This window comes from Pongo pygmaeus, chromosome 2, assembly GCF_028885625.2.
Source record: "Pongo pygmaeus isolate AG05252 chromosome 2, NHGRI_mPonPyg2-v2.0_pri, whole genome shotgun sequence".
Classification (NCBI taxonomy): Eukaryota; Metazoa; Chordata; class Mammalia; order Primates; family Hominidae; genus Pongo; species Pongo pygmaeus.
The window spans coordinates 130297721-130313314 of NC_085930.1; the positions used below are offsets into that span (position 1 = coordinate 130297721).

The following is a 15594-nucleotide window of genomic DNA, read 5'->3' on the forward strand; positions in this document are numbered from 1 at the left end:
CCCTCAGAGGCCTTCAGAAGCAGGAAATGAATGAAGAGGCCTAGGTGTGGAAGCCAGAGAGAGGGGCAGGGTTTTTCAGATGGAAGATCCCTTCTAAAGGCATCATTGTGCATCAAGGAAAACACTGTCTTTAAGTTAAATATTTCTATGGGAAAAACTGGTCCTAGGCATTGCCTAAGATATTAACCTTGGTACCCTGAGCACAAAAGCTCATGTGACAAACAGACTTGGTTTGTCCAGGACCAAGGGGTTCCTGAGACATAAGATGTTCTGTTTTAAGATAACCTTAACCCACATTACCAGTGCTCATGGTGGAACGTGAGAGTGAAAGGAATGTGAACATTCCTTCTACTTAGCAAAGAATGAATGTTCCAGTTGGCTCCCAAGGTGGCGGCATGGATGTGGGGAAATGCATGGCTACCATGGAAGGTCCTCAAAGGCCAAGCTACTCTAAGCTCCTTGATGGTCTCAACTCCCAAAGATCCCAGATCCAATGTAGCTTAAAATGTTAGGGTTCAGAATATAACTAGGTCAGCTCTTTATTGCCTCTGAGGACAATTCTAGGACTAGCTGAGGTATAGGGTGTGCTCATTCGGCTCACAGTCCTGGCCCACATATGAAAGTGTTCTGTACAGTAAGGACATTTTGACAGTTACAAAGCCACCCTGAAATAAAATGCAGGTGGTCAGGATACTCTGGTAGGGCTTTTTGGGTGCAATTTCAACTGTTTTCAGTATTAAGTATGAAGACCTCTCTTTTTAAAGATACAGACATCAAAAAGTTGCCATGCCTGACAATAATTAACACACCTTTTATTGCAGTACTGAGATGCAGAGAAGTTCAGGGGTTTTCCAACTGACCTGTTTCCCCATGGCTGATCAAATCTGCATGCAGTACCTCTAAGATTAGAATGCTGGTCCCTCCTGTTTGGTCTCCCATCTAATATCAAGTTCACATTTTCTTCAACATTTTTTTTCCCATTTTTTGAAGATGGCAAAACCCACCACCACTTAGGAATTGTGCTCCTCCTTGACTCTAAGACTGAATTATGCCAATTCATTTTTATGGTATGCCCTCATAGTCAAAGGAAAGGTGTATGTGGTTTTGTAGTTGACAGTAAGGGCTCTGGTGTCACATGCTCAAATGGGAATCTCGCTTTGGCACCTGGTTAGCTTTTTGTGACTGAGGGCCACCTACACCTTTAAAAGGTAGGCTGAGCTTTTATTAGATGACTTATTATAGCCTGGTATAGTACATCCTGAATACATATTATTTCCTTTCTTTTTAATTCCTAAATAAGTTTACGTGATGAACTTCTATGTTTACTTCCTAATCTTGGAATAGGAAGAAAAGACTGACTACTTCTGCAATTGCTATCATCAGTGGATTCCTGTAGAACAGATAAAAATGTTCCACTTATTTGCAGCTTGATGACAAATTAAGGACACAACCTTTTGAATGATTTAAGATCAACAAATATAATCTCAAACCATTTCCTCAATAACCAATGGTCTTGCCTCAGTCAAGGATCTGCCAACATTTTATCTAACATAGCTACAAATACTATATCTAGCAGTAACTAGTGTGAAAAGTTCAGCATTATTATGATACAAAATAATTCCTAAATTTTAGAAATGTTATCTCTGTATTTTTAAGCTAAACAATTTTGTTTACTGAGTGTCAAATTACTCTTAAATCTTATTTTACACGCATTTTTAAAAATTTATTGGAATTGTATTGCCTGCTGTGATTACAGATTTCAAGTAAAATTACCATGTTATTTGAAATCTAGACTTAAGCTCTACTAAGTTTGTTGGTTTCTCTGGAGTTTCTCTAGCTTTTACATTTTGAGGGCTGTGTACATTTGTCATGAAGTATAAATAAATCATAAAGTTGGGGAGAGAAGTTTTACAGCCTCTTCATATCACAGATGGGCATTAAACCTAAAAATGGGTCACAGGAAAACAAACAGGTCAGTGACTAGAATTCCTACTAGAGTTGTTGTAATCTTTGGTTCCTAAATATCACAAATTTTTTGTTTGAGACAGGGTCTTGCTCTGTTGCCCAGGCTGGGGTGCACTGGCACAATTATGGCTCACTGCAGCCTCGACTTTCTGGGTTCAGGTGATCCTCTGCCCTAAGCCTCCCGAGTGGCGGGGACTACAGGTGTGCACCACCATGCCCAGCTCATTTTTGTATTTTTTTGTACAGCCTGGGTTTTGCCATGTTGCTTAGGCTGGTCTCGAAATCCTGGGCTCAAGCAATCTCCATCTCGGCATCCCAAAGTGCTAGGATTACAGGTGTGAGCCATGAAGCCTGGCCTAATAACACATTTTTAAATGGTCTGATGTACAAATAGATGTGAAATGTGCAATGTAATATATTTATCATTTAAAATGTGTGTTGGCTGGCTACAGTGGCTCAAGCCTATATAATCCTAGCAGTTTTGGAGGCTGTGGTGAGAGGATCACTTGAGGCCAGGAGTTTGAGACCAGCCTGGGCAACATAGTGAGACCTTGTTGCTACAGACAAAAAAAAAAAAAAATTTTTAATTTAAAAACTGCCTATAAAGATTGTCTTTAAAGTATTAGTATTATGGGTCTGGTTTAATCAGCCAAAAGTAGGAGAAAAAAGCAGTTTAATAAAATTTTATTTTCAATGGTTCAATGCCTTTAGTGCTGAATTTTTAAATCTGAAGTAAAAATAAAAAACTTTGTGAGAAACTGTAGGCAATTAAACATTCTGAGCAACTTTCCAAAAATCAGTGTTGTACCATATTGCATTTATTTTTTGTTGAAGAAATGACACATTTCTTTATTTGTTTTCCATCCAGCCCCCAGTCTATGTTGGTCTGTGTCAGGGATTGGCAAACTACAACCCATGGGCCAAATCCCACGCCTATGGTGGTAAATAAAGTTTCACTGGAATATAGCTCTGCCCAGTGCATTTATGTACTGTCTGTGGCTCCCTCTGCTACAACTAGAGGGTTGAGTAGTGCATCAGAGACCATACAGTGCCCTGCTATGCTGAGAAATGTTTTTAAATAAAATGAATGGTAAAATCATTATTAAAAAGACAAAAAATATTCTCAGGTATTTTGGTTTAGAAGTGGCATTTGCAATATTTAAATACATTTTCTTAGCATTTATTTTTAACTAGTTAAAAACAACAAAAACTGTATCTTTTGAATCAGGCATTTTAATGTTAAAATATTTAGAGGTGGATGACTTATGTTTATAAATCCTACTTTTCAGCAGAGAAGGTGTTAATGGTTCCTTAAATGAGACCAAGAATATGGTAGGGTCTGTAACCGTATGGGGCAGCAGGAGTAGGAGTTTCCACTACGCTTTGTTACACAAATAACCCTGAATTATCAATCAGCAAGTCAGCATGTTTTAGAAACTACACCACCCACATGTTTCCTCTGCCTCCTATAGCTGCACACTAAAATAGCCTGAAGGTGAAGCCAGACAGACACCCTTGTCATTGAATGGGCTGACCGTGACCAATACAGTTGAGTTTACCTCTTTTGCTAAAATCATGGAGAAAAAACAACAACAACAACAACAAAAATGAACAAAACAAAGCTTGAGGGCAATCACTGTAACAATTTTGAGAGAAATAAAGTTGAAAGTGGCTGAACACAATGATTAGCTCAGACTTCACTTTCACAAGAAGGCTATTTTTGGAGTTACATATTTTAATTGTTGATAAAGAAGGTTGTAACAGAAAGAATGCCCAGTCAATATGTAAAATGATAGCAATTTACTATAACAACCATAAAATCATCAGGCTACTGACAGCTGGAGAAATTCCACATGCTAAGCAACTCAACTCCAAAGACATATTAGAGGTTTGAGATGAAAAATACACTTGAACCTGTAATTGAATTAGACAAGCCTCACTGCACATAGGGCTACAGCGGTCACCAGGACACAAAGCAAATGTCGGGTTACCAGAAGTGCATTTATCAGCCACAGTGATTTATTGAGTGCTTTAATAATACAAGTGTACATCAACTGATCCACAGTCAAAAGTGGCAGGTCCCTAAGAAATTTACAAGCACTTTAAGTAAATCAAAATACATATTATTTTGTTCAATCCAACAGTCTTCTGTGTGAGGGACAGAAGGCTAGTGATAAACAGAGTCTCAGTAATGCACAGTGATTCTGATTGAAGCTTTTGTACAAAAACTTGTTCCCAGTAGCATGCACCCACCAATAAAGACTTCAGTACAAAAAATTAACCCTAAGCACTACATTTAAGTAGAAACGAGATATAATTCTGAATGTGTTTTCCCAAAGATCACATAAAAGAAAAAAAATCAAAATCAAATAAACAACAACCAAAAAAAACAAAACCACACAGTAATACAAAGCTTTGTAAGAAAGCTCTTACTATTACAGCTCAACATTGTTTGCACTGAAAACAAAAGTTCCCATCTATGATGAGGTGGGAAAAAATTCCAAATCTTTCAAGTTAACAGAAATCAACAAGGGAATAAAATGAGAGAAAAAAGAGAGCGTGGGAGAGAGGAAGGGGGCAGGAAGAACTGGGATGGGAAGATGGACAACATACCATCACAAAATGGTTCCAAATTTAATAAAAATAGGAAAATAAGAACCGAGGTCTGGGGGGTGGGCAGGGCTACCGATGCACTTGGTGAATGTGCTTGCACAGGTCCCACGGGGCGGCAGGCAGCAGGTCCCTATGTGGCGTACCGCTTGGTCCACTGTCTGGCCATCCGGTCGTGCTCTGCTCTGTTGGTCATGTACTGTGTGGCGATGCTGCCCACCAGAGGGTCAGCTGCAAGGAAAGCAGAGTTGGGAGTCAGTAAATACCAGCACCGTGGGGGAAGGAGTGTTCAGAAAGCTGGCAAGGAGTGGGAGGGTAGGAGATGAGAAGCTGTTGTTTTAACCTGGACCACCATTGCTGCGGCTGAGCCAGTCACCTGCTGCTGACAGACTACATTTCACACCAGCTGCCCCAAGAGTCACCTATCTGTATTTTACCGATAGCTCTTGTCGTATTTTTTGACAAGTCTTATTCTCTTTCCCTGTACCCACCACATACTTCTCACCTTGCTCCCCTTGTATTGGTTTTTTTTTCTTTTGAGACAGGGTGTTGCTCTGTCACCCAGGCTAGAGTGCAGTGGCGTGATCACAGCTCACTGTAGCCTTGACCTCCTGGGATCAAGCAATCCTCCTCCTGCCTCAGCCTCCTGAGTAGCTGGGACCACAGGTGTGTGCAACAATGCCTGGCTAATTTTCAAATTTTTTTTTGTAATTTTGGGGGTCTCACTATGTTGTCCAGGCTAGTCTCAAACTCCTGGGCTCAAGTTATCCTCCTGCCTCAGCCTCCCAAAGTGCTGGGATTACAGGTGTGAGCTGCCTGTCTTCATGTAGATATTTCACACAGAAAATGCAGGTGAACTGTGGGCAGGGGACTCCTGGGCTCTTGATGAGCTCTCTTGGGAAGAAGTCTGGCGGTCTGGACAACTCCTTACCCTAGGCTAGCACCACAGGCAGGTGGCATTCTCCTGCCAGATTACCTTATCTGAGGAGACGTCAGAGTCTGAGCTGGACACAGTCAAAAGAGGGGAGAGATGGTCCCCTTCTTCCTCAAAATTTGGTAACATCCAACCTACATAGCTTATTATTACAAAAATACTAATAGATGTTAATAATAGCTAACACTCACCATGACTTACCCTGTCCTAAAACTCTAATATGTTAATGACATGGATTTTTAAGGAGCTGACACAGGAGGAAATTGGAGCATAAGGAGGCTGAGTCTCTTGCCCTACGTGGAGAAAGGGGTGGAGGAGGGCTTGGAGCCAGAGTTCAGCCTCTTAACTACAGGGTGCTGGGAGATAGCTCTCTATCCAGAATATTGATTGGGTCAACGTTTAATTAAAAAAATTGGGGCACAGTGGCTCATGCTTGTAATACCAGCACTTTAAGAGGCTGAGGCAGCAGGATCGCTTGAGTCCAGGAGTCTGAGTCTGTAGTGAGCTATGATCGTGCCACCACATACCAGCCTGGGTGACAGAGTGAGACCCTCTTTAAAAAAAAGACAAAAAAAAAAAAATCAAAGCAACTAAAAAAAAAGTAACTTAGGTTCCTAAAGATCCCAGATTCTACTCTTTTCCCTCCAATTCTCTAATTTCACTCTTTCCCCAATTTATATTTCCCCTATTTTTGGTATTGGGAATTTGGGTATATTAGAGCAGTCAGGTAAGGAGGAACCAATAGGGAAAATGAGAAAAATCATCAAAAGCTAATGTTTAGTAGGAAAAAAATAGTAGAGAATATGGAACTATGTCTGTGGCCCAACACCACCGGCGACTTGGGAATATCCTGAGACTAACCTTGTAAGGCACTCATGGTCATACGTTCTCAATGTGAAAGGTATAATAGAAACACCACTTTTTAACCTATCTGCTGAAGCTGATGATAACAAAGCCTTTGAAAGCCTGCTCAACAAGCCTTGCTTAAGTTTTCCTGGAATTGTGTAAATCTTGTGATAATTATTCCAGGGAGAAGCCAGTTTCCTACATTCACTTATATCACAATTAGTAGACTACTTAGTATGTGGGTTTGTTCAAAATGTTTGCCTCTCTGCCTACTCTTTGTGATTCTTCTTCATTTTCTCAGATGTTGAAATGAAAACTCTACCATTTCAACCAGTCCAGTCAAGATTCAACAAGATTTAAACCAGCAATACCAAATACAGACACAAAATATCTGGCAATTGGCCAGGATACTTTTTAAAAAATGTAGCCTTTCACTTGAGCTTAAGTAATGACATTAGAGTATTAGGGGCCAAAGTGAAATCTGAGTCACATTTCTCTGCCTTCGAAAAAAGTAATCTTGTTCTGATTCCTGGCATTCTAGAATGCAAAGAGTAGGGTGAAACGTGGGCATCCTTAATAGCTTAAGTCTGTATCACTCAAGATAGGTGTTTAATTAAACAGAACTTATATTAGTGAAACACACTGAAGATCCATTCTAACTTACTGATCAAGGTAAGGCTCAATGTCAGAAGAACGACACTGACTTATATGTTCCACCTCAAATCGTACCCACATCCAGACTGTACACACTGGGAATAAGACAGGTCTGCCACTTCAGCTCAAAGGGGGTGGAGGGAAACAAATGAAGAATAAAGGGAACAAGAAGCTGTGGGGTGGGAACATGTGTCATATCAACTGTTAACAGTATTTCAGTACAGGCAAAAGCAGAAACAATGAAAAACAAGTTAGAGTGCTGGTAACAATTAGCGTGCTTTGTGCAAACTTTTTTTTGCATGCTTAACATTTAATTGCTTTCAAGGTTCTTTTACATTTTCAAATTTGATTAAAAAATTTTTTTTCCACCTGTAAAATTATACACACTAACCATAAAACAGTAATTAATAATAGTTTAGAAAACCACCTCAGACAATATGCAAGACAGAAAGTTGAAAGTAAAGACCATCTCATGTATAAATCCACGCAAAGAAAACTACTGTTAACATCGTGGTATGTTTTCTTCCTACACTTCTAAACATATGATGTAAAAAAAAAGGGATTAATTTATAATCTGCTTTTGTAATCTTTTAAAAAATAACTATGATTTTTATACCGATATGGTAAATAACTTTTTACATACATAATTGTAGATCTACTTCATCATTTCTAATACCTGAATTAAGAACCAATTTCCTGTTTTTAGATGTTTGGGTACTCTCCAACTTTTGTTTTAAAAACAACAATGTGAGGACCATTACCATGCATGCATCTTTGGAAGTTATACAAATCTTAAATTTGTTTAAAGTATAAAATGAAGGGATAAAGTAAAAATATGCAATGAAGGAATTAAAAAAAATCATGTTACTGGCTGGGTGTGATGGCTCACGTCTGTAATCCCAGCACTTTGGCAGTCTGAGGGTGGAGGACAGCTTGAGGCCAGGAGTTCAAGACCAGCCTGGGCAACACAGTGAGACCCCCATCTCCACAAAAAAAAACCAAAAATTAGCCAGGTGTGGTGGTGTGCCCCTGTAGTCCAGCCTACTCGAGAAGCTGAGGTGGGAGGATCGCTTGATCCCAGAAGTTTAAGACTGCAGTGAGCTGTGATCATGCCACCACACTCCAGCCTGGGTGACAGAGCAAGACTCTGTTTCTAAAAAAATGAAAAAGACCACTAACAACTAGTATTTGATGTTCATTTAAAATTCTATTCAACATAGTAACTATCTTCTCATATCAATTTACATGTCTCTATGATTTTCTGAATATTACCCCCAGTAGCAGTGCTGATGTTTAAGCTAATATTTCATGAAAGGAGAAAAAGGCTACAAACTACTTTTTCATATGCTGCACATAAAGATTCAGCTCAGTGGAATAATCCTGAAGAGCTAGTTGTGAAAATGGATCTCTGCTGAAAATGGTAAATGGTATATGCTTAATTAAGGGAGGACTTTTCAATGTGAAAGTCTGAAAATACTGTTTCTTAGCAGAATGTTAAACTTAATAAATGGTAAATAGAAGTAACGAATCTAGCAACACTAAAAGGTAATAAAAAAAAAACCATGTTATCAACCAAATGATTTTTTTTTTTTTTGAGACAGGGTTTCACTCTGCCGTCCAAGCCAGGTTCCAAACATAAATTACTGTACCCTATTTCTGTAACAAGAAGAAAATATTTTCCATCATTTTGGGTTTCTAGATTGTTACTATTTTCCCAAATCTTTATTAATATTTGAGATTATCATCTGTCAGTTTTCCTCATCTTTACTAAAGAAAAGCCACAAAATTTATCAGTAGATAAGTAAATTGAAATCAAAGCCTCCCACATTTTCTGTTTTTGTTCAATAATTATTTACACTTTTGAAAAGAGGAGCATGTTCAGACTTACGCAGAACAGAGTTAGATGGCTTTAAGTACTTAATTCTCCCAAACACCAGTATGGCATGTATTAGAGGTTTCCTGAGGCAAAAGTATAGGATCTACAGTGTGGTTAACAGAATATCATAGAGATGGAAGGTAGGTATACAAAGCTTTCCTCTAAATCACATTTCCTCATCTGTTTAATAAAAATCATGTCTTTTTTTTTTTTTTTTTTTTTTGAGACAGGGTCTCACTCTGTTGCCCTGGCTGGAATGCAGTGGTGGGATCATAGCTCACTGCAGCCTTGACCCCTGGGCTAAAGCAATCCTCCTGCCTCAACTTCTTGAGTAGCTGGGACTACAGGCACACAGTAGCATGTCCAGTTTATTTACTTATTTTTTTTGGTAGAGATGGCAGATGTTGCCCAGGCTGGTCTTAAATTCTTGGCTTCAAGTGTCCTCCCACCTTGGCCTCCAAAAGTGGTGCGATTACAGGATGAGCCACTGCTCCAAGCCAGCATCATGGCATTTTTGTTGACAAAATACCAGTCATAAAATAATAACCTGAATGAAAGCGTAAGACTGCAAGATCACTGATGAAGGGGAACATGCCTTCTTCTTACTCACCTCTACTTCCTCCATCTCACCTCTGTCTCCCTACACAATTTAGAAGCAAAGAGTACATACCTGTGAGCTAACAATCACCATTATTTGCAAGTGAGTGAAAGATTGTCATACCGACTGGGCACAGTGGCTCATGCCTGTAATCTCAGCACTTTGGGAGGTTGAGGCAGGAGGATGGCCTGAGCCGAGGAGTTTGACATCCAGCCTGGGCAACACAGTGAGAACCCATCTCTACAAAAAAAAAAATAAAAAAAAACAAAAAATAGCTGGGTGTGGTGGCATGTACCTGTGGTCCCAGCTTCTTGGGAGGCTGAGGTAGGAGGTTCACTGGAGCCCAGGGGGTCGTGATTACAGTAAGCCATGATTGCGCCACTGCACTCCAGCTGGGCGACAGAGTGAGACCATCTTTCCAAAAAAAAAAAAAAAAAAAGATTGTCATGTTGCATAATCTACCTCTTCGCATTTTTTGAGATTTGTGGTATGTGCACCTTTGATTCTAGAAGAAGAAGGCTCAGACAACTCCCACCTTGCCTCTTTAATGGCTGGAGCTACACTGGGTACCTTGGAAGCCAAAGGGTTTATAGTCCCACCTAGAAAAGGGAGGACAGAGACAGGGAACAAGACTAAAAGGGATTGATGAATGTAGATGCAAAAATCCTCAACAAAATACTAGCAAACCAAATCCAGCAGCATACAAAAAAGCAAATCCACCATGATCAAGTAGACTTTAACCTTGGGATGCAAGGTTGGTTCAACATATGCAAATCAACAAATGTGATTCATCACATAAACAACGCAAACAAAAAACCACATGATCATCTCAACAGATGCAGAAAAGGCTTTTAAAATTCAACATATCATTGTGTTAAAAACCCTCAACAAACTAGGCACTGAAGGAACATACTTCAAAATAATAAGAGCCCTCTATGAAAAACCCACAGCCGACATCATACTAAATGAGCAAACGTTAGAAGCATAACCCTTTGAAATCCAGAACAAAACAAGGATGCCCTCTCTCACTACTCCTAGTCAATATTACACTGGAATTCTTAGCCAGGGCAATCAGGCAAGAGAAAGAAATAAAATGCATTCGAATAGGAAGAGAGGAAGTCAAACTATCCCCCTGTTTGTAGACGATATGATTCTATACCTAGAAAACCCCACTGTCTCTGCCCCAAAGCTCCCTGATCTGATAAACAACTTCAGCAAAGTCTCAGAATACAAAATCAATGCACAAAAATCAGTAGCATTTCTATGCACCAACACCATATAGGCTGAGAGCCAAAACAAGAACACAATCCCATTCACAATAGCCGCAAAGAGAATAAAATACAGCTAACCAGGGAGGTGAAAGATCTTTACAATGAGAATTACAAATCATTGCTCAAAGAAATCAGAGGTGACACAAACAAACGGAAAAACATTCCAAGCTTATGGATAGGAAGAAGATTGTTAAAATGGTCATATTGCCCACAGCAATTTACAGATTCAATGCTATTTCTATCTAACTACCAATGACATTCTTCACAGAACTAGAAAAAACTATTTTAAAATTCATATGGAACCAAAACGGAGCCTGAATAGCCAAAGCAATGCTAAGCAAAAAGAACAAAGGTAGAAGCATCACATGACCTGACTTCAAAGCATACTACAAGGCTATAGTAACCAAAACAGCATGATACTGGTACAAAAACCGACACATAGACTAGTGGAACAAAATAAAGAGCCCAGAAATAATGCCACATATTTACGACCATCTGATCTTTGACAAAGCTGACAAAAATAAGCAATGGGGAAAGGATTCCCTATGCAATAAATGGTGCTGGGCTAACTGGTTAGCCATATGCAGAAGATTGAAATTGGGCCCCTTCCTTACACCACATACAAAAATCAACTCAAGATGGATTAAAGACTTAAATGTAAAACCTTAAACTATGAAAACCCTGGAAGACAACTTAGGAAATACCATTCTGGACACAGGCCCTGGCAAAAATTCCATAATGAAGACTGCAAAAGCAACTATGACAAAAACAAAAATTGACAAATCGGGTCTAATTAAATGAAAGACAGTCTGCACACAAACAAACAAACAAACACACAAACAAAGCACACACACACACACAAACTATCAGCAGAATAAACAGACACTGTACAGCATGGGAGAAAATATCTGCAAACTATGCATCTGACAAAGGTCTAATATCCAGAGTTTACATGGAACTTAAATTTATAAGCAAAAAACGAACCCCATTAAAAGGTGGGCAAAGGACATGAACAGACATTTCTCAAAAGAAGACATACATGTGGCCAACAAGCATATGAAAAAATGATCACTGATCATTAAAGAAATGCAAATCAAAACCAAAATGAGATATCATCACATACCAGTCAGAATGACCATTATTAAAACGTCAAAAAATAACAGATGCTGGAAAGGTTATGAAGAAAGGCGAACGCTTATACACTGCTGGTGGGAGTGTAACGTGTTTCCACAAACCACTGTGGAAAGCAGTGTGGTGATTTCTCCAATAACTCAAAGCAGAATTACCATTTGACCCAGCAATCCCATTACTGGGTATATCCAAAGGAATATTTCTATCATAAAGAAACATGTATGTGTATGTTCATCATGGCCCTATTCGCATCAGCAAAGACATGGAATCAACCTAAATGCCCATCAATGGTAGACTATCTAGATAAAGAAAAAAACCATGGTATATATACACAATAGAATGCTATGCAGCCATAAAAAAGAATGAGATCAAGTACTTTGCAGCAACATGGATAGAGCTGGCGGCCATCATCTTAAACACAGGAACAGAAAACAAAATACCGCATGTTCTCACTTATAAGTGGGAGCTAAACATTCAGTACCTATGGACACAAAGAAGCAAACAACAGATACCATGGCCTACTTGAGGGTGGAGGGTGGAGGGTGGGAGAAGGGTGAGGATAGAAAAACTACCTATGCTTATTACCTGGGTGACAAAACAAACTGTACATCAAACCCCTGTGACATGCAATTGACCTATATAATAAATCTGCACATGTACCCCTGAAACTAAAACAAAAAATCCAGACTAAAAGGGATAAGAAGCAGCTAAGTGGTAAGAGGAAAGTCAATTCTGAGGAAATGGAGAAAAGACAGGCAGACTGCTGAACTGCTGAATGACTCTATTTGCAAGACCAAAGAACATTTTATCTTGGTTGGTAGGTGGTATGGAAGAAATTACACGAAAAATTTTTTTATTCCCCTTTCATAAGAAAACATACACATCTTGAAGAAAGACAAAGATAGCATAGCATAGTGGAAAAGGGCATGGGCATTGGATCCAGAATGTCTGGGTTTTTAACTCAGTTCTACCACGGAGTCAGGTCACCTTGGGAAATTACTGTGCCTCAGTTTCCTCAACTGCAAAATGGGGAGAATAATGGTACCTACTTCATAGTTTGTTATGAGAATTAAGTGAATTAATCCTTGTAAAGCATATACAAATTGAAGACAAATATGTGTTTGTGTGCATCTTTTAAGAATATAAATCTGAGTGTCTTCTTGAAGACATTATCTTCAGATAAAATCCAAACTCAGCATGGCTCCCAAGGTCTTCCGTGATCCAGACTTTATCTTTCTAGCCTCCTCCCCTCATGCTTTAACCATAATAAATGACTTTCAGCTTTTTAAATAAGCCCTGCTCGAGGATGCCAGGAGTTTAAGATGAACCTGATCAATATAGTGAGACCCCGCCTCTACATAAATTTTTTAAAATTAGCTGGGTGTGGTGGTGCATGCCTATAGTCCCAGCTACTATAGAGGATCCCTTGAGTCCAGGAGTTCAAGATTGTGGGGAGCTATGGTTGTGCCACTGCACTCCAGCCTGGGTGTCAGAGTGAGACCCCACCTCAAAAATAAATAAATAAAAATTAAAAAAAATAAAAGGACCAACAATTTCACCATTTACCTGAATAATAAAAGCCCTTTGCCATATGCAAAACGTGTTTAATATGATCAGATCTGACGTTAGACAGGAAGTTACGTGACATTACCATAAGGATTTTTAAAACTTAAGATATTTTTTAAAATTTGGGGTATTTTCTGGGACATCTGATTACCTGAATCAAGTTATTAAAATATGCAATAAAAAAATAAGCCCTGCTCTTTTATGACTATGTTTGTTTGCTTACGTTGGTTCCTCTGCCTGGGATAACCTTTTCTACTTTTTTACCTGGCAGGCTTCTACTCATTTCTCAACATTTAGTTCAAGCATAGCCTCCTTGAGGATGTCTTCCAGGGGCTTCCTAGCAGTCTTAGGTGTCCCATCTCTGATTTGTCTGTTCATATCTCTATCATTGTACTGCAAATACAGGCATACCTTGGAAATATTACAGGTCTGGTTACACACTGCCGCAATAAAGTGAATGTCACAATAAAGTGAGTCACACATATTTTTTGGTTTCCCAGTGCGTGTTTATACTGTAGTCTATTACGTGTGCAATAGCATTATGCCTTAAAAAAGTACATACCTTAAAAATATTGCTAAAAAATGCTAACAATCATCTGAGCCTTCAGTAAGTCGTAATCTTTTTACTGATGGAGGGTCTTGCCTCAGTGTGGATGGCTGCTGACTGATCAGGTTACTGAAGGCTGGGGTGGCTATGGCAATTTCTTACAATAAGACAACAATAGACTTTGCCGTGTCGATCGACTCTCCCTTTCAGGAAAGATTTCTCTGTGCGTGTGATGTTGCCGTTTGATAGTATTTCACTTACAGAACTTCTTTCAAAATCGGAATCAATCCTCTTAAATCCTGCCACTGCCTTATCAGCCAGGTTTATATGTAATATTCTAAAAACTTTGTTGTCATTTCAGTGTTCAAACAATCTTCACCAGTAGATTTCATCTTAAGAAACCACTTTCTTTGCTCATCCATAATAAGCAACTCTTCATCTGCTCAAGTTTGTTCATGAGATTATAGCAGTTCAGTCACATTTACAGGTACTACTCTAATTCTAGTTCTCTTGCCATTTCCATTACATCTGCAGTTATTTCCTCCAATAAAAGTTGTGAAACCCTCAAATCATCCGTGAGAGTTGGAATCAACTTGTTCAAAACTCTGGTTAATGTGGATATTTTGACCTCCTCCCATGAATCACAAATGTTCTTAATGGCATACAGAATGGTGAATCCTTTACACAAGGTTTTCAATTTACCTTGGTCAGATCCATCGGAGAATCACCATCTATGGAAACTATAGCCTTATGAAATAGTATTCTTTTTTCTTTTTTTCTTTTTTAAGAGACAAGGTCTTGCTCTGTTGCCCAGGCTGGAGTGCAGTGGTATGATCATAGTTCACTGTAACTTCGCGATCCTGGGCTCAAGTGATCCTCCTGTATCAGTCTCCCAAGTAGTTAGGACTACAGACACGAACCGTCATGCCTGGCTAACTTTTTAATTTTTATTTTTGTTGTTGTTGAGATAGGGTCTTGCTATGTTGCCCAGGCTGGTCTCAAACTCCTGGCCTCAAGTGATCCTCCCACCTAGCCTCCCAAAGCACTCGGATTACAGGTATGAGTCACCACACTCAGGCTTTTAGGTTTTTTTTTTTTTTTTTTTGAGATGGAGTCTTGCTCTGTTGCCCAGGCTGGAGTGCAGTGGTGCGATCTTGGCTCACCACAAGCTCCACCTCCTGGGTTCACGCCATTCTCCTGCCTCAGCCTCCTGAGCAGCTGGGACTACAGGCACCCGCCACCATGCCCGGCTAATTTTTTGTATTTTTACAGGGTTTCACCATGTTAGCCAGGAAGGTCTTGATCTCCTGACCTCATGATCCACCCACCTTGGCCTCCCAAAGTGCTGGGATTATAGGCATGAGCCACCGCGCCCTGCCTAGTTTTCTTAAATAATAAGACTTGAAAGCTGAAATAAATTAATCCTTGATACATGGGCTTCAGAATGGATGCTGTGTTAGCAGGCATGAAAACAACGTTCAACTCTTTATACATCTCTATCAGAGCTCTTGGATGACCAGGTGTATTATTAACCAGTAGTAGTATTTAAAATTGTTTTTTTAACTTTTAAGTTCAGGGGTACATGTGCAGGATGTG

General features: G+C 39.4%; 1 protein-coding gene across 2 annotated transcripts in view; it reads right to left on the reverse strand.

The window, feature by feature from the left end:
- Window positions 1-3962: 3962 nt before the first annotated feature.
- The window catches only part of UBE2E2 (ubiquitin conjugating enzyme E2 E2), a 389996-nt gene continuing 378364 nt past the window's right edge, over window positions 3963-15594 (reverse strand). For both annotated transcript variants that reach the window (XM_054479774.2, XM_054479776.2), the window contains exon 6: window positions 3963-4806. In XM_054479774.2, coding sequence (XP_054335749.1) covers window positions 4709-4806 — 98 coding nt within the window. In that variant the 3' untranslated portion in view covers window positions 3963-4708. The remainder of the gene's footprint in view (window positions 4807-15594) is intronic.